The 15,248-nt window shown below is 36.0% G+C and overlaps 1 protein-coding gene across 6 annotated transcripts in view; it reads right to left on the reverse strand.

The window, feature by feature from the left end:
• Positions 1-15,248, reverse strand: part of SENP7 (SUMO specific peptidase 7) — a 171,997-nt gene that overhangs the window by 72,801 nt on the left and 83,948 nt on the right. For 3 of the 6 annotated variants that reach the window (XM_081236002.1, XM_081236003.1, XM_081236004.1), the window contains 2 exons: positions 13,735-13,932; positions 5,925-6,119 (listed from right to left, as the gene is read on the reverse strand). The exons of 1 other annotated variant lie outside the window; for it this stretch is intronic. In XM_081236002.1, coding sequence (XP_081092128.1) covers positions 5,925-6,119; positions 13,735-13,932 — 393 coding nt within the window. The remainder of the gene's footprint in view (positions 1-5,924; positions 6,120-13,734; positions 13,933-15,248) is intronic. 2 more of the 6 variants (XM_081236006.1, XM_081236005.1) reach the window with 2 other exon arrangements.

A 15,248-nucleotide genomic window follows, 5' to 3' on the forward strand; every position in this document is an offset into this window, starting at 1 on the left:
AAACCATAATTCAAAAAGAGTCATGTACCACAATGTTCACTGAAGCTCTATTTACAATAGCCACGACATGGAAGCAACCTAAGTGTCCATCAACAGATGAATGGATAAAGAAGATGTGGCACATATATACAGTGGAATATTACTCAGCCATAAAAGGAAACGAAATTGAGTTATTTGTAGTGAGGTGGATGGACCTAGAGACTGTCATACAGAGTGAAGTAAGTCAGAAAGAGAAAAACGAATACCGTGTGCTAACACGTATATATGGAATCTAAAAAAAAAAAAAAGTTCTGATGAACCTAGGGGCAGGACATGAATAAAGACACAGACGTAGAGAATGGACTTGAGAACACAGGGACAGGGAGGGTAAGCTGGGACGAAGTGAGACAGTAACATTGACATATGTACACTACTAAATGTAAAACAGATAGCTAGTGGGTAGCAGCAGCATAGCACAGGGAGATCAGCTTGTTGCTCTGCAACCACCTAGAGGAGTGGGAGAGAGATGCAAGAGGGAGGGAATAGGGGGATATATGTATGCATATAGCTGATTCACTTTGTTATACAGCAGAAACTAACACAACATTGTAAAGCAATTATACTCCAATAAAGATGTTAAAAAATAAATAAATAAAAAATAACCTGATTCATCAATGGGCAAAGGAGTTGAATACACAGTTCTCCACAGAAGATACATGAATGGCCAATAAATTCATGAAAAAGATGTTCAATATCAGTAATTACTAGGGAAAACCATATCAAAAGCACGAGATATCACTTCATACCCATTAGGATGGCTATTATGCAAACACAGAAAATAAAGTGTTACCAATGATGTGAAAAAACCAAGACCCTTGTGCACTGCTGTCAATGTAAAATGGTGCAGTTACTACAGAGAACAGTGTGGGGGTTACTCAAAAAATTAATAATAGAATTAAATGATCCAGCAATTCCACTTTCGGATATACACCCAAAATAATTAAAAGTAGAAACACAGATACTTGTACACTGATGTTCATAACAGTGCTATTATTCATAATAGCCAAAAAGTGGAAGCAACCCACGTATCCATAGACACATCAGACTCCAGAAAGGCAAAAAGGAATCAAAACAATTAGAAAAGTTATCTCCAGACTATTATTCTGGGTCTAATACCTCGCTTAAAACATCACAAATTAAAACTGTAGTTCACTGACCTATATATATATATATATATATATTTTTTTTTTTTTTTTTTTTTTTTTGCAGTACGCAGGCCTCTCACTGCTGTGGCCTCTCCCGTTGTGGAGCACAGGCTCCAGACGCGCAGGCTCAGCAGCCATGGCTCACGGGCCCAGTCACTCCATGGCATGTGGGATCTTCCCAGACTGGGGCATGAACCCGTGTCCCCTGCATCGGCAGGCGGACTCTCAACCACTGCGCCACCAGGGAAGCCCCACTGACCTATTTTTATACTTGGGGTTGAGGAGGTCTTTCCAAGAATAAACCAAAACACTGGGGTCAAACACTGACAGGTTTTACAAAATAAAACTTTAAGCATCAATACTACATAAGTTACTATAAACAAAGTAAAATTACAAACAGGAAACCTAAAAAATTTTTTGCAAGACATATAACAAAGCGTTAGTACCTTTCATAAGAGTTCTTACAAATCAGTAAGAAACAAATGAAACACCCCAATACGTGCAAAGATTAAAGAACAAACTCATGTGAGAAATACAAAATCCATCTTCACTAAAATAAGAAATGACCGAAATGAAAACAATTTATTGAAAACAATTATATTTATTTTTGCCAACAGGTCATCAAAAAATTTCAGTGATATCACTTAATTCTGGATAAAATACAGGAGAATGGCAGTATAAGATTTATAAGAATAAATACACAAAGACATATATATAAATCCATTTATTGGGACATTCCTGGTGGCGCAGTGGTTAAAAATCCGCCTGCCAATTCAGGGGACACGGGTTCGATCCCTGGTCTGGGAGGATCCCACATGCTGTGGAGCAACTAAGCCCATGAGCCACAACTACTGAGCCTTCACTCTACAGCCAGCAAGCCACAACTACTGAGCCTGGCCACAACTACTGAATCCCGTGTGCCTAGAGCCCGTGCTCAACAACAAGAGAAGCCACCACTATGAGAAGCCCGTGCACCACAACGAAGAGTAGCCCCCGCTCGCTGCAACTAGAGAAAGCCTGCACGCAGCAACGAAGACCCAACACAGCCAAAACTAAATAAATAAAATAAATAAACTTAATGGACTTCCCTGGTGGTGCAGTGGTTAAGAATCCGCCTGCCAATGCAGGGGACACAAGTTTAAGGCCTGGTCCGGGAAGATCCCACATGCCGTGAGGCAACTAAGCCCATGCGCCACAACGACAGAGCCTGTGCTCTAGAGCCCACGAGCCACAACTACTGAGCCCATGTGTTGCAACTACTGAAGCCCTCGCACCTACAGCCCATGCTCTGCAACGAGAAGCCATTGCAGTGAGAAGCCCATGCACCACAACAAAGAGTAGCCCCTGCTCGACACGACCAGAGAAAACCCACACACAGCAACAAAGACCCAATGCAGCCAAAAATAAATAAATAAATAAATTTATTAAAAAAATAAGTTTACAAAAAAGGATAACTCCATTTATTATGGCATTGTTATACAGATAAAAAATGAAAAATACCCTAAATGTCCACCCATAAGGAAGTAGATATATGTAAAAGAAGATAAATCTCTATGTATTGATGTAAAAAGTTATCAAATTAAAAGATAATAAGTGATTTTCTCATTTACTCCTCCAGCATACCTAGGTATTATTATCTTATCTTACAGATGGGTTAAACTGAGGTACAGAGACAGAGAAGTTAAGCAAATTGCCTGAGCTGCAATTCAAGTCTGTACTAAATAAGTTAATACAGGTATGGCATTTATCACAGTGTAATATCATAGTAAAGACAATAAATATTAATTAAAATTTGTTATAGGAATAATATAAAGGTTAATAATTAAGTATCCATATGTTAAAATAATAAACTGACATCTAGAAAAAACAAATATGCTACTTCAAGGTGACCATTTTAATTTAAAGTTCCTATTCACTTTTGATGTTTTCTATTAATCCTTTATTTTTGGCATAAAACACAAGACTTTTTTTCCTATATAATTACATTCAGGTTGTCATTAAAGTTGGTAATAACAGCTCTGAACAATAAAGACAAGCTAAGGCTAAAGTAAGACTTTTAGCCTTCATATAACATTTTTTCATATGTATCATCAAGGGCACAAGCATTGGGTTTTCAGAGGAAACCTCCTCAGTTTTCAGCCATAGCCCCCATTCTTCAACCCACCAACTTCTAGTTGCTACTTGACATTCTATCTTTGTAACAAAGTGGGCCACATTCTCTACAATAACAGAACAGTAACAATAATGTCAGAACATCATGTTTCCTTCTGAGAAGATCTAATTTCTATTTACTCCTTCTGATTTTAAGACAGGCAAACTAGGAGGAGGTTGGTTACAAGAGTCCCCTCCTCGAGCCTATCCTGTGTTCATCCTGTATTTAGTTTTAATGGGGCATATCTACTGAAGTGATGATATGGCCATACTTAAAATTTATGGGGCACTCTGGATTCTCCTCCAAATGACCTCATTTTAAGGGAAGAGAGAACTAGTTCGGTTTAAGGAGTACAGTACTCCTTAAACCACATGGTAATACTAGTATGGCTGTTGTAACTGTGACTACCATTTATTGGTTACCTATCAAGTTCTAGGCATTTTACATAGGTTATCTCCTTAAATCTGCACAATAATCCTATAAGGTGTGTATAATTATCCCTGTTTTAAAGATAGAATAGGTAACTTGCCCAAGGTAAGTCAGCATGTTAGCAGTACTGCTAAAATCTGAACCCAGGCGTCTGGCTCCAAAGTCTATGCCTATTCTAAATGCAAGAATCAAAGAAAGAAAATTACCACCAAGAGAATGAATTTCCAGGGTCCATATCAAATACCACCTGGAAATTTCCTTACTATTTGGAAAGGACCTTAGGAGACCTAGAGTTCTCACTGAATAGATTTTAGAAAGAGCCAGAAATTTTAGAGGTGTTACTAGTAAACCTTAGCCCCAGGTTGGTAAAAAGCCTGAAAAGTATAGATTACAATTTGATAGTTTCACAGAATCCTCACAATAGTGTTATTTTTCGTAACAGCATGAATGTGTACTGATGTCATTTGAATTCCATGGTAACAGTACATAAGTGACTTTCTCTACAGAAAGTATCTTCAATAATAATTTTTTTGTATTTTATGTTCATAAAGAATTCTCACAAGTGAGACTTTAAAACGATTACACACAATTTTGTGAGCTTAGAAACATTATTCAAAATTATTTCTCTTGGGCTTCCCTGGTGGCGCAGTGGTTGAGAGTCCGCCTTCCGATGCAGGGGACACGAGTTCGTGTCCCGGTCTGGGAAGATCCCACATGCTGTGGAGCGGCTAGGCCCGTGAGCCATGGCCGCTGAGCCTACATGTCCACAATGGGAGAGGCCACAACAGTGAGAGGCCCGTGTACCACAAAAAAAATAAAATAAAATAAATATTTCTCTTTTTACAACTAAGGAAACCAAAGATCAAGGTTAAATGACATGAACATTAACCCAAGTGCACAAAATTCAATATGTATTGAGCTAAGCACTGGATATAAATGTACATAAGATATGATCTCTCCTTAAGGAGCTCATGGTCTAGTACAGGAGGCAAATATAAACACTTATAGTGCAAAATGATAAATGCATTTCTACTATCTTTGATTATACATTAAATTTATTAGTAACTGGATAATGCCACTGGAGTTCTTTTTTTTCCAGCAAATTCAGAAAAAGTATAAAGTTAAAATTGTCACTGAGAATCTACTAAGTAGAACCTAAGTGAAACACAAAATATTTTCCAAAAGGAGAAAAATTCATAAAATTTATAAGTTCATAAGAAATAAACAGAGTTTATAAAAACAGAATGTGTTAGAAATTAAGAAATTTGTTATAGATATTTTAAAAGGCAACCATAAATACTCTTTAATGTAATTAGGATTACAAGAGAAATACAAACCAGAAGTTACCTTTTGGTTGGGGGTAGAGGGACAATTAAGACTGGATCAATAATTTTTAACTCAGATCAAAACTATTTATTGTACTGGTGGAAAGCAGAAAATAAAATAGAGAAGTTCACGGTAAACGAAAGTTAAAAGATCTAGGACTATTTACTAACTGACATCCCCTAGCTTTTTACTGCACATTTTTTTCTTATTTACAGCCCCCAAATGAGCCTTTCCTAAAGCTTAAAACAAAAGCAACTGCTGATTTCCATTTCTCTTATTAGTACAGTAAGCCATGTTTATTAATGGAATTCAGCTATCTCAAGCCACTTTTTGTGAGGGATGCATTCAGTCATTCATTCAGCAGATGTTTAATGGCCAGGTACAGTTCTAGAATATGAGTATACAAATAGTGAATAAGAAAAGATGGAGGGATGGATGGATGGAGGGACGGACAGATGGATGGATGGATGGATAGAGAGACAGCCAGATGGATGGATAGGAGAAAGAAGGAGAAGGAATAGACAGATGTCAGAAGAATGAATTTCAATTATACCAGACAAATAAACTGAAATAGGTAACTAAATTTTCATTAAGAGTCTGCCTCCATTTTCCCAAAACACAAGTAGAGTGACCGGTACTGTTTGAAACTGATTATTAGCTATGGACTGTTGGTTCCAATAGCCGTTCCAGCCACCAGGGGAGAAAAGTTATACTAGCCATCAGAGCACGGCTGCCTCTCATTTAGCAGTAACATATCTGTGGGGGAAGAATAGAGGAAGGCTCATGAGAATAAGTAAAATATTTATTTTGAGTAAAGTTATCACTAAACATACCTTTCAGATAAAAAGGAGCTCTTGTGAGGATTTAGATTTTGACAAGATTCTAGGCTGCCATCAGATGATGAAGAAAGCTGCTCTGATTGCAAGTTGTCTGTATCACCCAAACTGGCCTCAGTTACAGGTGAGGTCTTTATGTATTTTCTTCCTAACTCCGTTCCCAGGACATTCGTCAATATAACTCTGGGTATCCTGTCATATAAAATAACAAACACTGTACTGTACTGAAATTTTCAGTAAAAAAAATTCTAGGAAGTTGAATTTTCAAGCATTTTCAACTCAGTACAAGTAAGCTATTAGAATTATACCACCCTGGAAATCAGCCCATAAAAACTCAAAATGTTGGATGAATACTCTTTTTTTTGTTTCTAGAAATACTTATATCTTATAAATTGGCATAAATTTGCGTGCCACTATAATGGCTTAACTGTACTTAGTGGATGCTATTGGGGTTGCTTAAAATTTTAACCAATTTTTCTCAAAAAATGCTTTCTTTTTCTTTTCCAGTAGTTATTAAAAACACAGATACTACAAACCAATTCAATAAATCTTTATTCTTCTCCTTCAACAGAAAGGTCCTTGGTAGATAACAATACTCATAATTGGTAAATGACAAATGCTAAATCCAATAAGGAAGACATCATTCAGATTGCATCTATGGTAATGATGGAGTCCTTAAGTGAAACAGCACATATACTGATGGTAATAAATATGCTTTATATAATAGCACCAGGGAAAAGGGTCAACAAAATAAATGTTTAGTAAAGTGTAATTTTGAACACTCCAAACTTTTTTAAAGTGGTGGTTTCATATCATCCTTAAACAGAAGAGGATAGCCTAATCTTCTCCTGGTTAGCCAGTTGTTACTATAAACAACTGATGTTCTTTTCCACACTACAATGATGCCCTCAAGGCAACTATATGACCTGAATTGACTGGCCCAGGCCAAATTATTGTGATTTTTTTACTTCACATTAGTGTATTTTTTAAGTTTCCTATCTCCTCTTTATCAGATGTCCCCCTTGACTGTTACCCATATGTCATTTGAAGCAGTTTATTGACCTTTTGTGAGAGACAATAGATAAAACCTAGAAAAGGCCAGAGTACTTTTGTTTAAGTAAAAAAATGTGAGTGTCCCTGTACTTTGTTACATTTGCTGTAGTTCTCAGAGGTACTCTATTTTCACTACATAGAGGCACTGTGTTCTTTTCACTATGTTCCAGATAATGTAGAATTTCAACTCATAGGAGAACTTTAAAATAACTTAGCCTTCTCTTTATTTTAAACATGAAGAACTCAAAGCTCAGAAAAGTTAAATGGTTGCCCAAGTATAAGCAACTCCTCCTGGAAGAAGAACCTGGGCCAATTATCTTATGGTTCTTTTAATTTTATTCCATTATACTGCATCCTCAATACTAACCTGCCACAGCATCAAGATAACTGAGCTTTTCTGTAGATACTTCAGGAAACCTTAAAAATATCCATTTCCAACACAACCTCCACAAAAAAATGTACTGGGTTGATTAAGCAGTATATGATCTAAAAACAAGGCTAGTAGTAAATACACCTCTCTGAACTCAGAGTTTGAGTGAAGGAAGAAAGCAAAGAAAGTTAGCCATTTAGTACAACCACTAACTGTGGGGAGAGGAGGACAGAGATATTTTTCTATCTCTTCTCATGATTTAAATCTCTAAGAATCCTATTTATTATTGTCTGCTTTGTATATTTGATGCCTGACAGAACCCTTCTTAAAATCCTGGAATTGAAGTAGGAATGAAGACAATATAGGACCAGTAAGGAGTCTCAAGATTTCTTCTGTCTGACCTCACACTAGGAATTGCTGTGAAATAAATCACTAAAGAAAACTCAACTACAGTTCTCAATGCTTTAGGGAAAATGCAGGAATATTAGAAGAGAAAATTTTATTGGGTAAGAACTTTTTTTTCCAAATAGTTTAGCACAATTAAAATTTTACTTCCTTTTAAGAGATGAGAGAATCTGATACACTAGTTGATAGCTCATTTTAAGAGCAGATGATACACTCTTTTTATGGTCCCCTATCATTACTGAATTCTAAAATGTGGCTCATAATGAAAATAATCCAAGAACCGTAGTGTTTAAATAAAGAGAAAATTTGGGGCACAGAGGAAAAAATACCAAAGAAATATCAGCTATAATTTAGTACCTCTGTTTAAATGCCTGACTATAGTATGTTTAAATGTGTTTTTAAATGTTGAGTCCCTAAAAAAAAAAGCTGTCTCTCCAAATACGACAGAAAGAGTCCATAGAAGATAGTCCTATAAAAAGTACTGAAGAGAATAATCAACAACAACAACAAAAAAATACAAATATCAGCAAGGAAAGGGAAAAATTATAAACATTAGAATTAGCTTCTGAATAATAAATGATCATTCTATTCTTTTATGGTTTGTTTTGCTGCTAGATTTTGAAGGAAGAAAAAGCAGAGCTATGATAAAAGAATCTTAGAGGATAAATGAGAATTTTTAAGCTAAACAAATAGCTGAAAGTCTTTCCTAGAAGAGAAAAATGTCAAAATTCACCCAAAAACCATTTGAAAAGATTATATACCAAACTGCAGTAGAACCCGCATCTCTAAAGCACAAGAGCCCTAGAGGGCCTCTGAAGCTATCAGAAGGTTCAAGGAACTATCTCAGCATGTCTACCATGATACTCCTTTCAATTAGAAAGCATTCTACTACTCTGTGAACAAGTGCCACAAGAAAAAAAATTTTTTTTTCTTGATCAAAACTTTTTTTTTTTTATTTTGTTAACAATGGTCATTTGTTTATTTAGGCTGCACCGGGTCTTTTTTAGGGTTCCTATAAATCTATTCTTATCCCAGATGATATAATTCAAAATATTACTTTCTAAATCAGTTTCTTAAGCTACAAAGAAAAAAATTTTTAATTTTTGAATTACTTTCTTAAAGAGATTCACAGATTTCCTAAGTTTGCTCTTTTCTTTTACTAAGCTATATTTTAAGTGAATAAATTATCACTCAACTAAAACATTACTGGCTTAAAGAAGTCTTAAGGTTACAAGAATACCGGGGTGTCCAGAAAGTCTTACCACCACAATATTTGGAATATGTAATTTTCTAAAACTTCAAACATAGGCAAACTTAAGAAAAACATGAATAAATATAATTAAGCCATTTAGGGGAATTCCAAGAACCAGGAACTAACTTTTTTTTAACAGAATATAGTTACACTGTGTCGATATTTCTCTAATAATCTCTGGTGCCAATAGATGAAAGCAGGAGAAAGATGGTTTACCGTCTCAAAAGTTTTGCACATGTCTCCCACTAGGCTCTTTCTTGCCTAATGTCCAAAGTTTATAAGGATCTGAAAATATTCTCCCAGAAAAACAGATATGAACCACATACAGAGACAAAACCTACACTAAAATACGGTTTACTTGTTTAAAAAGAAATGTATGCATCCCACATACTGCTAGTTTGATATTTCTAAAACTCTTGACCCTTTTCTTCATTATTTAACAAGACTGATTGGTCTCATGTGTTTTCTGTTTTTCTTCTCAACTTTATCCGGAAATTAAAAGGCTAAACTATCTTCATTAAAAGGCAACTTACTTAGATCACTACCTTTAGATTCTAGAATGCAAATAAAATTTCTAAAAAATGCCACTTCTTTTCTGTACAGCTGAAACTAACACAACATTGTAAATCAACTATACTCCAATATAAAATTAAAAAATTTAAATTAAAAAATAAAAACAAGTAAATAAAATTTTTAAAGGTAAAAAAATGACACTTCTGGGAATGAATGAGTAATTTTGGTTTAGTCAATAGTTAAACTTTAAGTTAAAATTAAAAACCAATAAATAGGGCTTCCCTGGTGGCACAGTGGTTGAGAGTCCGCCTGCTGATGCAGGGGACACAGGTTCGTGCCCCAGTCCGGGAAGATCCCACATGCCGTGGAGCAGCTGCACCCGTGAGCCATGGCCACTGAGCCTGCGTGTCCGGAGCCTGTGCTCCGCAACGGGAGAGGCCACAACGGTGAGAGGCCCACGTACCACAAGATAAATAAATAAATAAATAAATAAATTTTTCTCCCTTTCATCTTTCTGAAATAATGAAATCCTAGCTAAGTAAAATGAAAATAAGACAAACAGCATCATGTCAAAGTCTCAGTGTCCTAGTCTAGACAGCAAGCCCCACAAAGAAAACATCTATCCAAAGCTATACCCTAAACAGTTCTCCAATTTTCTTATTTGAAGCTTGTGATATCTCTTCTCCTGATTGTCCCCAAAATTACAGAGCAGATAATTGGTTCTGATGGAGGAAAAGACATTTCAATCAAGGAGACTGGAGATGTAACTCTGCTGAGAAGCAATCTCTTTCTTATAGTCAGGAAACATGTATTGAGCGTTTAGTATGTGCCCAGTACTGTGCAAGGAAAAATAATAAAATGTAGGGTCCCTGCCCTCATGAAGCTTATTGTCAGGGAAGCAGAGAAACTAAAAATCACAGTATAGTGTGATGAGTGCTATGATACAGGAACAGGCTGCTTAGCAAGACAAAGAAAGGGATCAAATGCAGATGTGGCAGGTGGAATCAAAGAAGAAATGAGCTCAATGTTAAATATAATGAGCTCAATATAAGTCAGTAAAGGAGAAAAGGAGAATTGTTCCCAAGATAAGAGAACAAAAAGCATGAGCTCAGAGAAATAAAACAGCATTATACATTCAGTGAACTACCAATAGTTTCCTAAATCTAAAGCACAGCATGAATATGGAAGAGTGGACAGACACAAAGCTAGAGATAGTCAAAGGTGAAATCATCATGGACCTTGTATGCCAAGGTAAGGAATTTGAACTTTATCCTAAAGTTTACGTGGAGCCATAGGAAGATGTTAAACTGGAGAGTGACAAGTAACATCTGCCTTTTAGAATGTATACTTCAGCAACAATACAGAGAAATAACCTGGAAGAAAAAGACTATGCTCAGGAAGCCCAATCAAATTACGATCCTAATAATAAAGGCACAAAGTTATCAGGGCTTGAACTGAGGCAGTGGCAATAAAGGTGAAGAAAAGATCATTTCAAGACAGATTTAGGAGGTACAAATAACTAGACATGATAAATGATTGGATACAAAGGATAAGGAAAAAAGAGGAGCCAGGACAATTTCCAAGTTCTAATTTGAAGAACTAAGTGTAAAGAGGAGTCATATATTCAGACAGGGAGGAGATACAGAAATAGGAACAAGTCTGAGAACAAAGACGATGCATCCACTTTGGAACACGTTAAATATAGGACACCTGGAGCTGAGGGAAAAAATCTGGACTAACTAGTAGTTCATCCCAGTAAGTGAACAGAACAACACACACACAGTAAAAACCAAATTAGAATCTTATTGGGACTCTTTACTTCACATTGTATTTAAATTTCATGGACACATAATCTAGCTGCTAACAATTTCTGGTGAGAAAAACTATTCCAAGAGAATGAAACATTACACTTTTCCAATCATGCTGATCTAATTGAAAAAAGGACAGACATGGGATGAGGGGACAGATGTCATTTGGAAGAGAGCTAAAGCTTCTTTTCAAGAGAATCAAAGGGATTGGAAGGGTCATGCCTTTAGCCCCCTTTATTTAGATCCAGCAGCACAGTAAGGGAATAGCTCACCTGTACTAAGGAGGTAAAACACTGGACTCCAGGACAATGAGAGCAAACTGCTTCATAAATTACTGAAGCTAAGTTGTCTGACTCTAAGATTTTGGGTGCTTTAGAAAGTTAAATTTACATCAGATACTATCAAGTATGGAAATTCCTGTTATACAGCTTTTTATGTTTTTGCCTTTTTTAAAAGAAGTGTCCTTGGTGAAAAGGGAACCCTCCTCTGCACTGCTGGTGGGAATGTAAATTGATACAACCACTATGGAGATCAGTATGGAGGTTCCTTAAAAAACTAAAAATAGAACTATCATATGATGCAGCAATCCCACTACTGGGCACGTACCCTGAGAAAACCATAGTTCAAAAAGACACATAGGGCTTCCCTGGTGGCGCAGTGGTTGAGAGTCCGCCTGCCGATGCAGGGGACACGGGTTCGTGCCCCGGTCTGGGAAGATCCCACATGCCGCAGAGCGGCTAGGCCCGTGAGCCATGGCTGCTGAGCCTGCGCGTCCGGAGCCTGTGCTCTGCAAGGGGAGAGGCCACAACAGTGAGAGGCCCGCCTACCGCAAAAAAAAAGACACATGCACCCCAATGTTCACTGCAGCACTATTTACAATAGCCAGGACATGGAAGCAACCTAAATGTCCATCGATAGATGAATGGATAAAGAAGATGTGGGACATATATACAATGGAATATTACTCAGCCATAAAAAGAAATGAAGTTGAGTTATTTGTAGTGAGGTGGGTGAACCTAGAGTCTGTCGTAGAGAGTGAAGTGAGTCAGAAAGAGAGAAACAAATACCATATGCTAATGAATATATATGGAGTCTAAAAAAAAATGGTACTGATGAACCTAGTGGCAGGACAGGAATAAAGATGCAGACATAGAGAATGGTCTTGAGGACACGGGGAGGGGGAAGGGTAAGCTGGGATGAAGTGAGAGAGTGTCATGGACATATATACACTACCAAATGTAAAATCGATAGCTAGTGCGAAGCAGCCGCACAGCACAGGGAGATCAGCTCGGTGCTTTGTGACCACCTAGAGGGGTGGGATAAGGAGGGTAGGAGGGAGACGCAAGACGGAGGGGATATGGGGATCTATGTATGCATATGGCTGATTCACTTTGTTGTACAACAGAAACCAACACAGCATTGTGAAGGAATTACACTCCAATAAAGATGTATTTTTAAAAAGTGTCCTTTTTTAAAAAAACAATTAATGCATAATGCTATGTTCAGATGTTTTGACAGAGTTCTTTAATATTTAAAATAATTGTGCTGAAAGTTAACAGGTTTTCACTGGATCTTGGCTTAAAGCACTTATAAATTGTTATCAGATTACAGACCAAATAACCAAAGCACCATCTAGCTAATGACAGGATATTCTAATTGAAAGCAAAATACCTCCCCTAAAAAATACTCATTTAAGGGTTAAAACTGTAAGTGGAAATACATTAAAAATATTATTAATATGTTACAGATGACAAATTCCCAGAGCTAATTCCTAACTTTTAGCCTCAAACTTCATATATAATTCTTTTAAAAATATAGAACAAAACTTGTTAGTTTTCAAAATTAAACTGCATATTTATTATCAAAAATCTGGGAGTAATATTTCAAAATCACCTCCTTTTTTAAAAAAAATGCATGTAAAATACAAGGAAGCTCACAAAGTCAAAAGTAGTAAGGACCCAGGTTAAATAATACTTAAAAGGTATGTTAAAGATGCAGAAAATTAAAAAGATCTACAGATAGACAGATACACATACCTGTTTTATTTTCTGCATCTTTAACATACCTTTCAAAAAATATTTAATCTAGGTCCTTACCCATCTATATATATCTAGTTCTTCACTTTATATCATATGTGAATCTCTAAAAATATGTACATGTGAATCAAATTATTAAGCTAAATGCACTAAGAATACTTGCTTTTAAAAATAATTCTATGTCAATCTAATGAAATGTAGAATCATTAACTTTGTAAATTAAGATTGTCAACTTTAAGATTTGAGGGAGTCACACCTGTATATGCAGATTTTCTTAAAGATCATTTCCAACAATCTTATTTTTAAGACTATTGGACTTAAATTATTTCAAATGCGGTAAGTTGAACAAAATCAATACTGAACAACATACCTTTCAGATAAATTAAGGCTTTGGTGAAGAGGTTCTAATTTTTGACATGTCTCTAGGCTGTCAACAGATGTCGAAGGCAATGAGTCTGATTGCACCTTGTTGGCATCACATAAATTAGCATCATTTTTAGGTAGGGTCTTTCTGAATTTTCGTCCTAAATCCGTCCATAGGACATTCGTCAACATAACTTTGAGTTGCCTGTTACACACATAAATAATTAATACATATAGTACTAAACATTATATAATACATGAATTCATCACAAATTGTAACAAATGAAAACCTCCAGGAATTCTAAATTCAGTTCTTCAAGAAATTAACCAGAGTAGTAAATATCATAAGTAAAATATATGCCTAATCATTCTCAAATATACATGAAAAACTAAAGCACATTTCACTTAAATTGGGACTTTCTTCAGAATTCTATCTAGTATACTACATATGTGGTCACACACATGTACAGCTGTTGGATTGCTGGTAACCAATCTGTGCCTGATCACACTATAAGTGGAACAACAACACACATCTGCACATCATGTCACACAGGCAACCGCTTTCTGCACTAAAAATGTATTCTTGTTTTAGTATTTGATTTGGAAAACATAATTAAAACTAAGGGTAACAGTACAACATCTACAATCTTAACCCTACATAGTCTTAAGATACATTTAATTTTACCTTATTTCTAAAAATATGTCAGCTTAAAACACTTACTGTACCTACACCAATTTCAAAAGTAAAACTGATAAATCCAAACACTTCCAGCTCTGCCTCATTACATTTTGCCCATTATTCATTCAACATATCTATGTGCTGATAATACTTGAAGAACTGTGTTCAGTTCTAGAACCATGAAATATAGTTTCTTCAGGACTGTGAACAGGCTACCAAGTAGATGTGAGACAATGTCAAATGAGGAATGGCTGGAAGAATTGGAAATGTGTGATCAGAAGACTGTCTATTCTATTCCCTAGTACCAGTTTTAGGCACTGTTTGTTTAACAAATGTTAAGAATATTAAGAAACAGAAAGCAAAGTGTTCGTGTATTTTTAATATAAAACAGAGCTCAAAGAAATCACTTGTTTGCCGCAGCCACTTGGGGCTGTATCTTCAGATCATCTGGAAGAAACAGGATAGAAGTCTCCAGAGGAACCTCTGTAGAACGCACTGAAACTCCAAACACTTTAAGTTTATAGATTTCAGAATTATCATTAAAGAATAAAGAGATGAGTGACATTTCTATGAATGAATAATAATTCATTCTTCGTTCAACAAATACTTACCAAATACCTTCTAGCAAAACAACTGTACTAGTAGAATCTGTAGATTCAGCAACAAACAAAAGAGTTACAGTTCCTGCCTTCATGGAGCTTACATTCCAAAGAAGAATTACCTGATTAGTTATTTAATTACAACTATGATGAGCAACATGAACAGAAAATACAGGTGCTGCATTTCTTCTGAACCAGATCAGGGAAGGTTTTATTGAGAATATGACATTTACGCTGAAACTG

The sequence above is a fragment of the Mesoplodon bidens genome (genome assembly GCF_964165515.1).
Source record: "Mesoplodon bidens genome assembly, chromosome: 5".
NCBI classification, from domain to species: Eukaryota; Metazoa; Chordata; class Mammalia; order Artiodactyla; family Ziphiidae; genus Mesoplodon; species Mesoplodon bidens.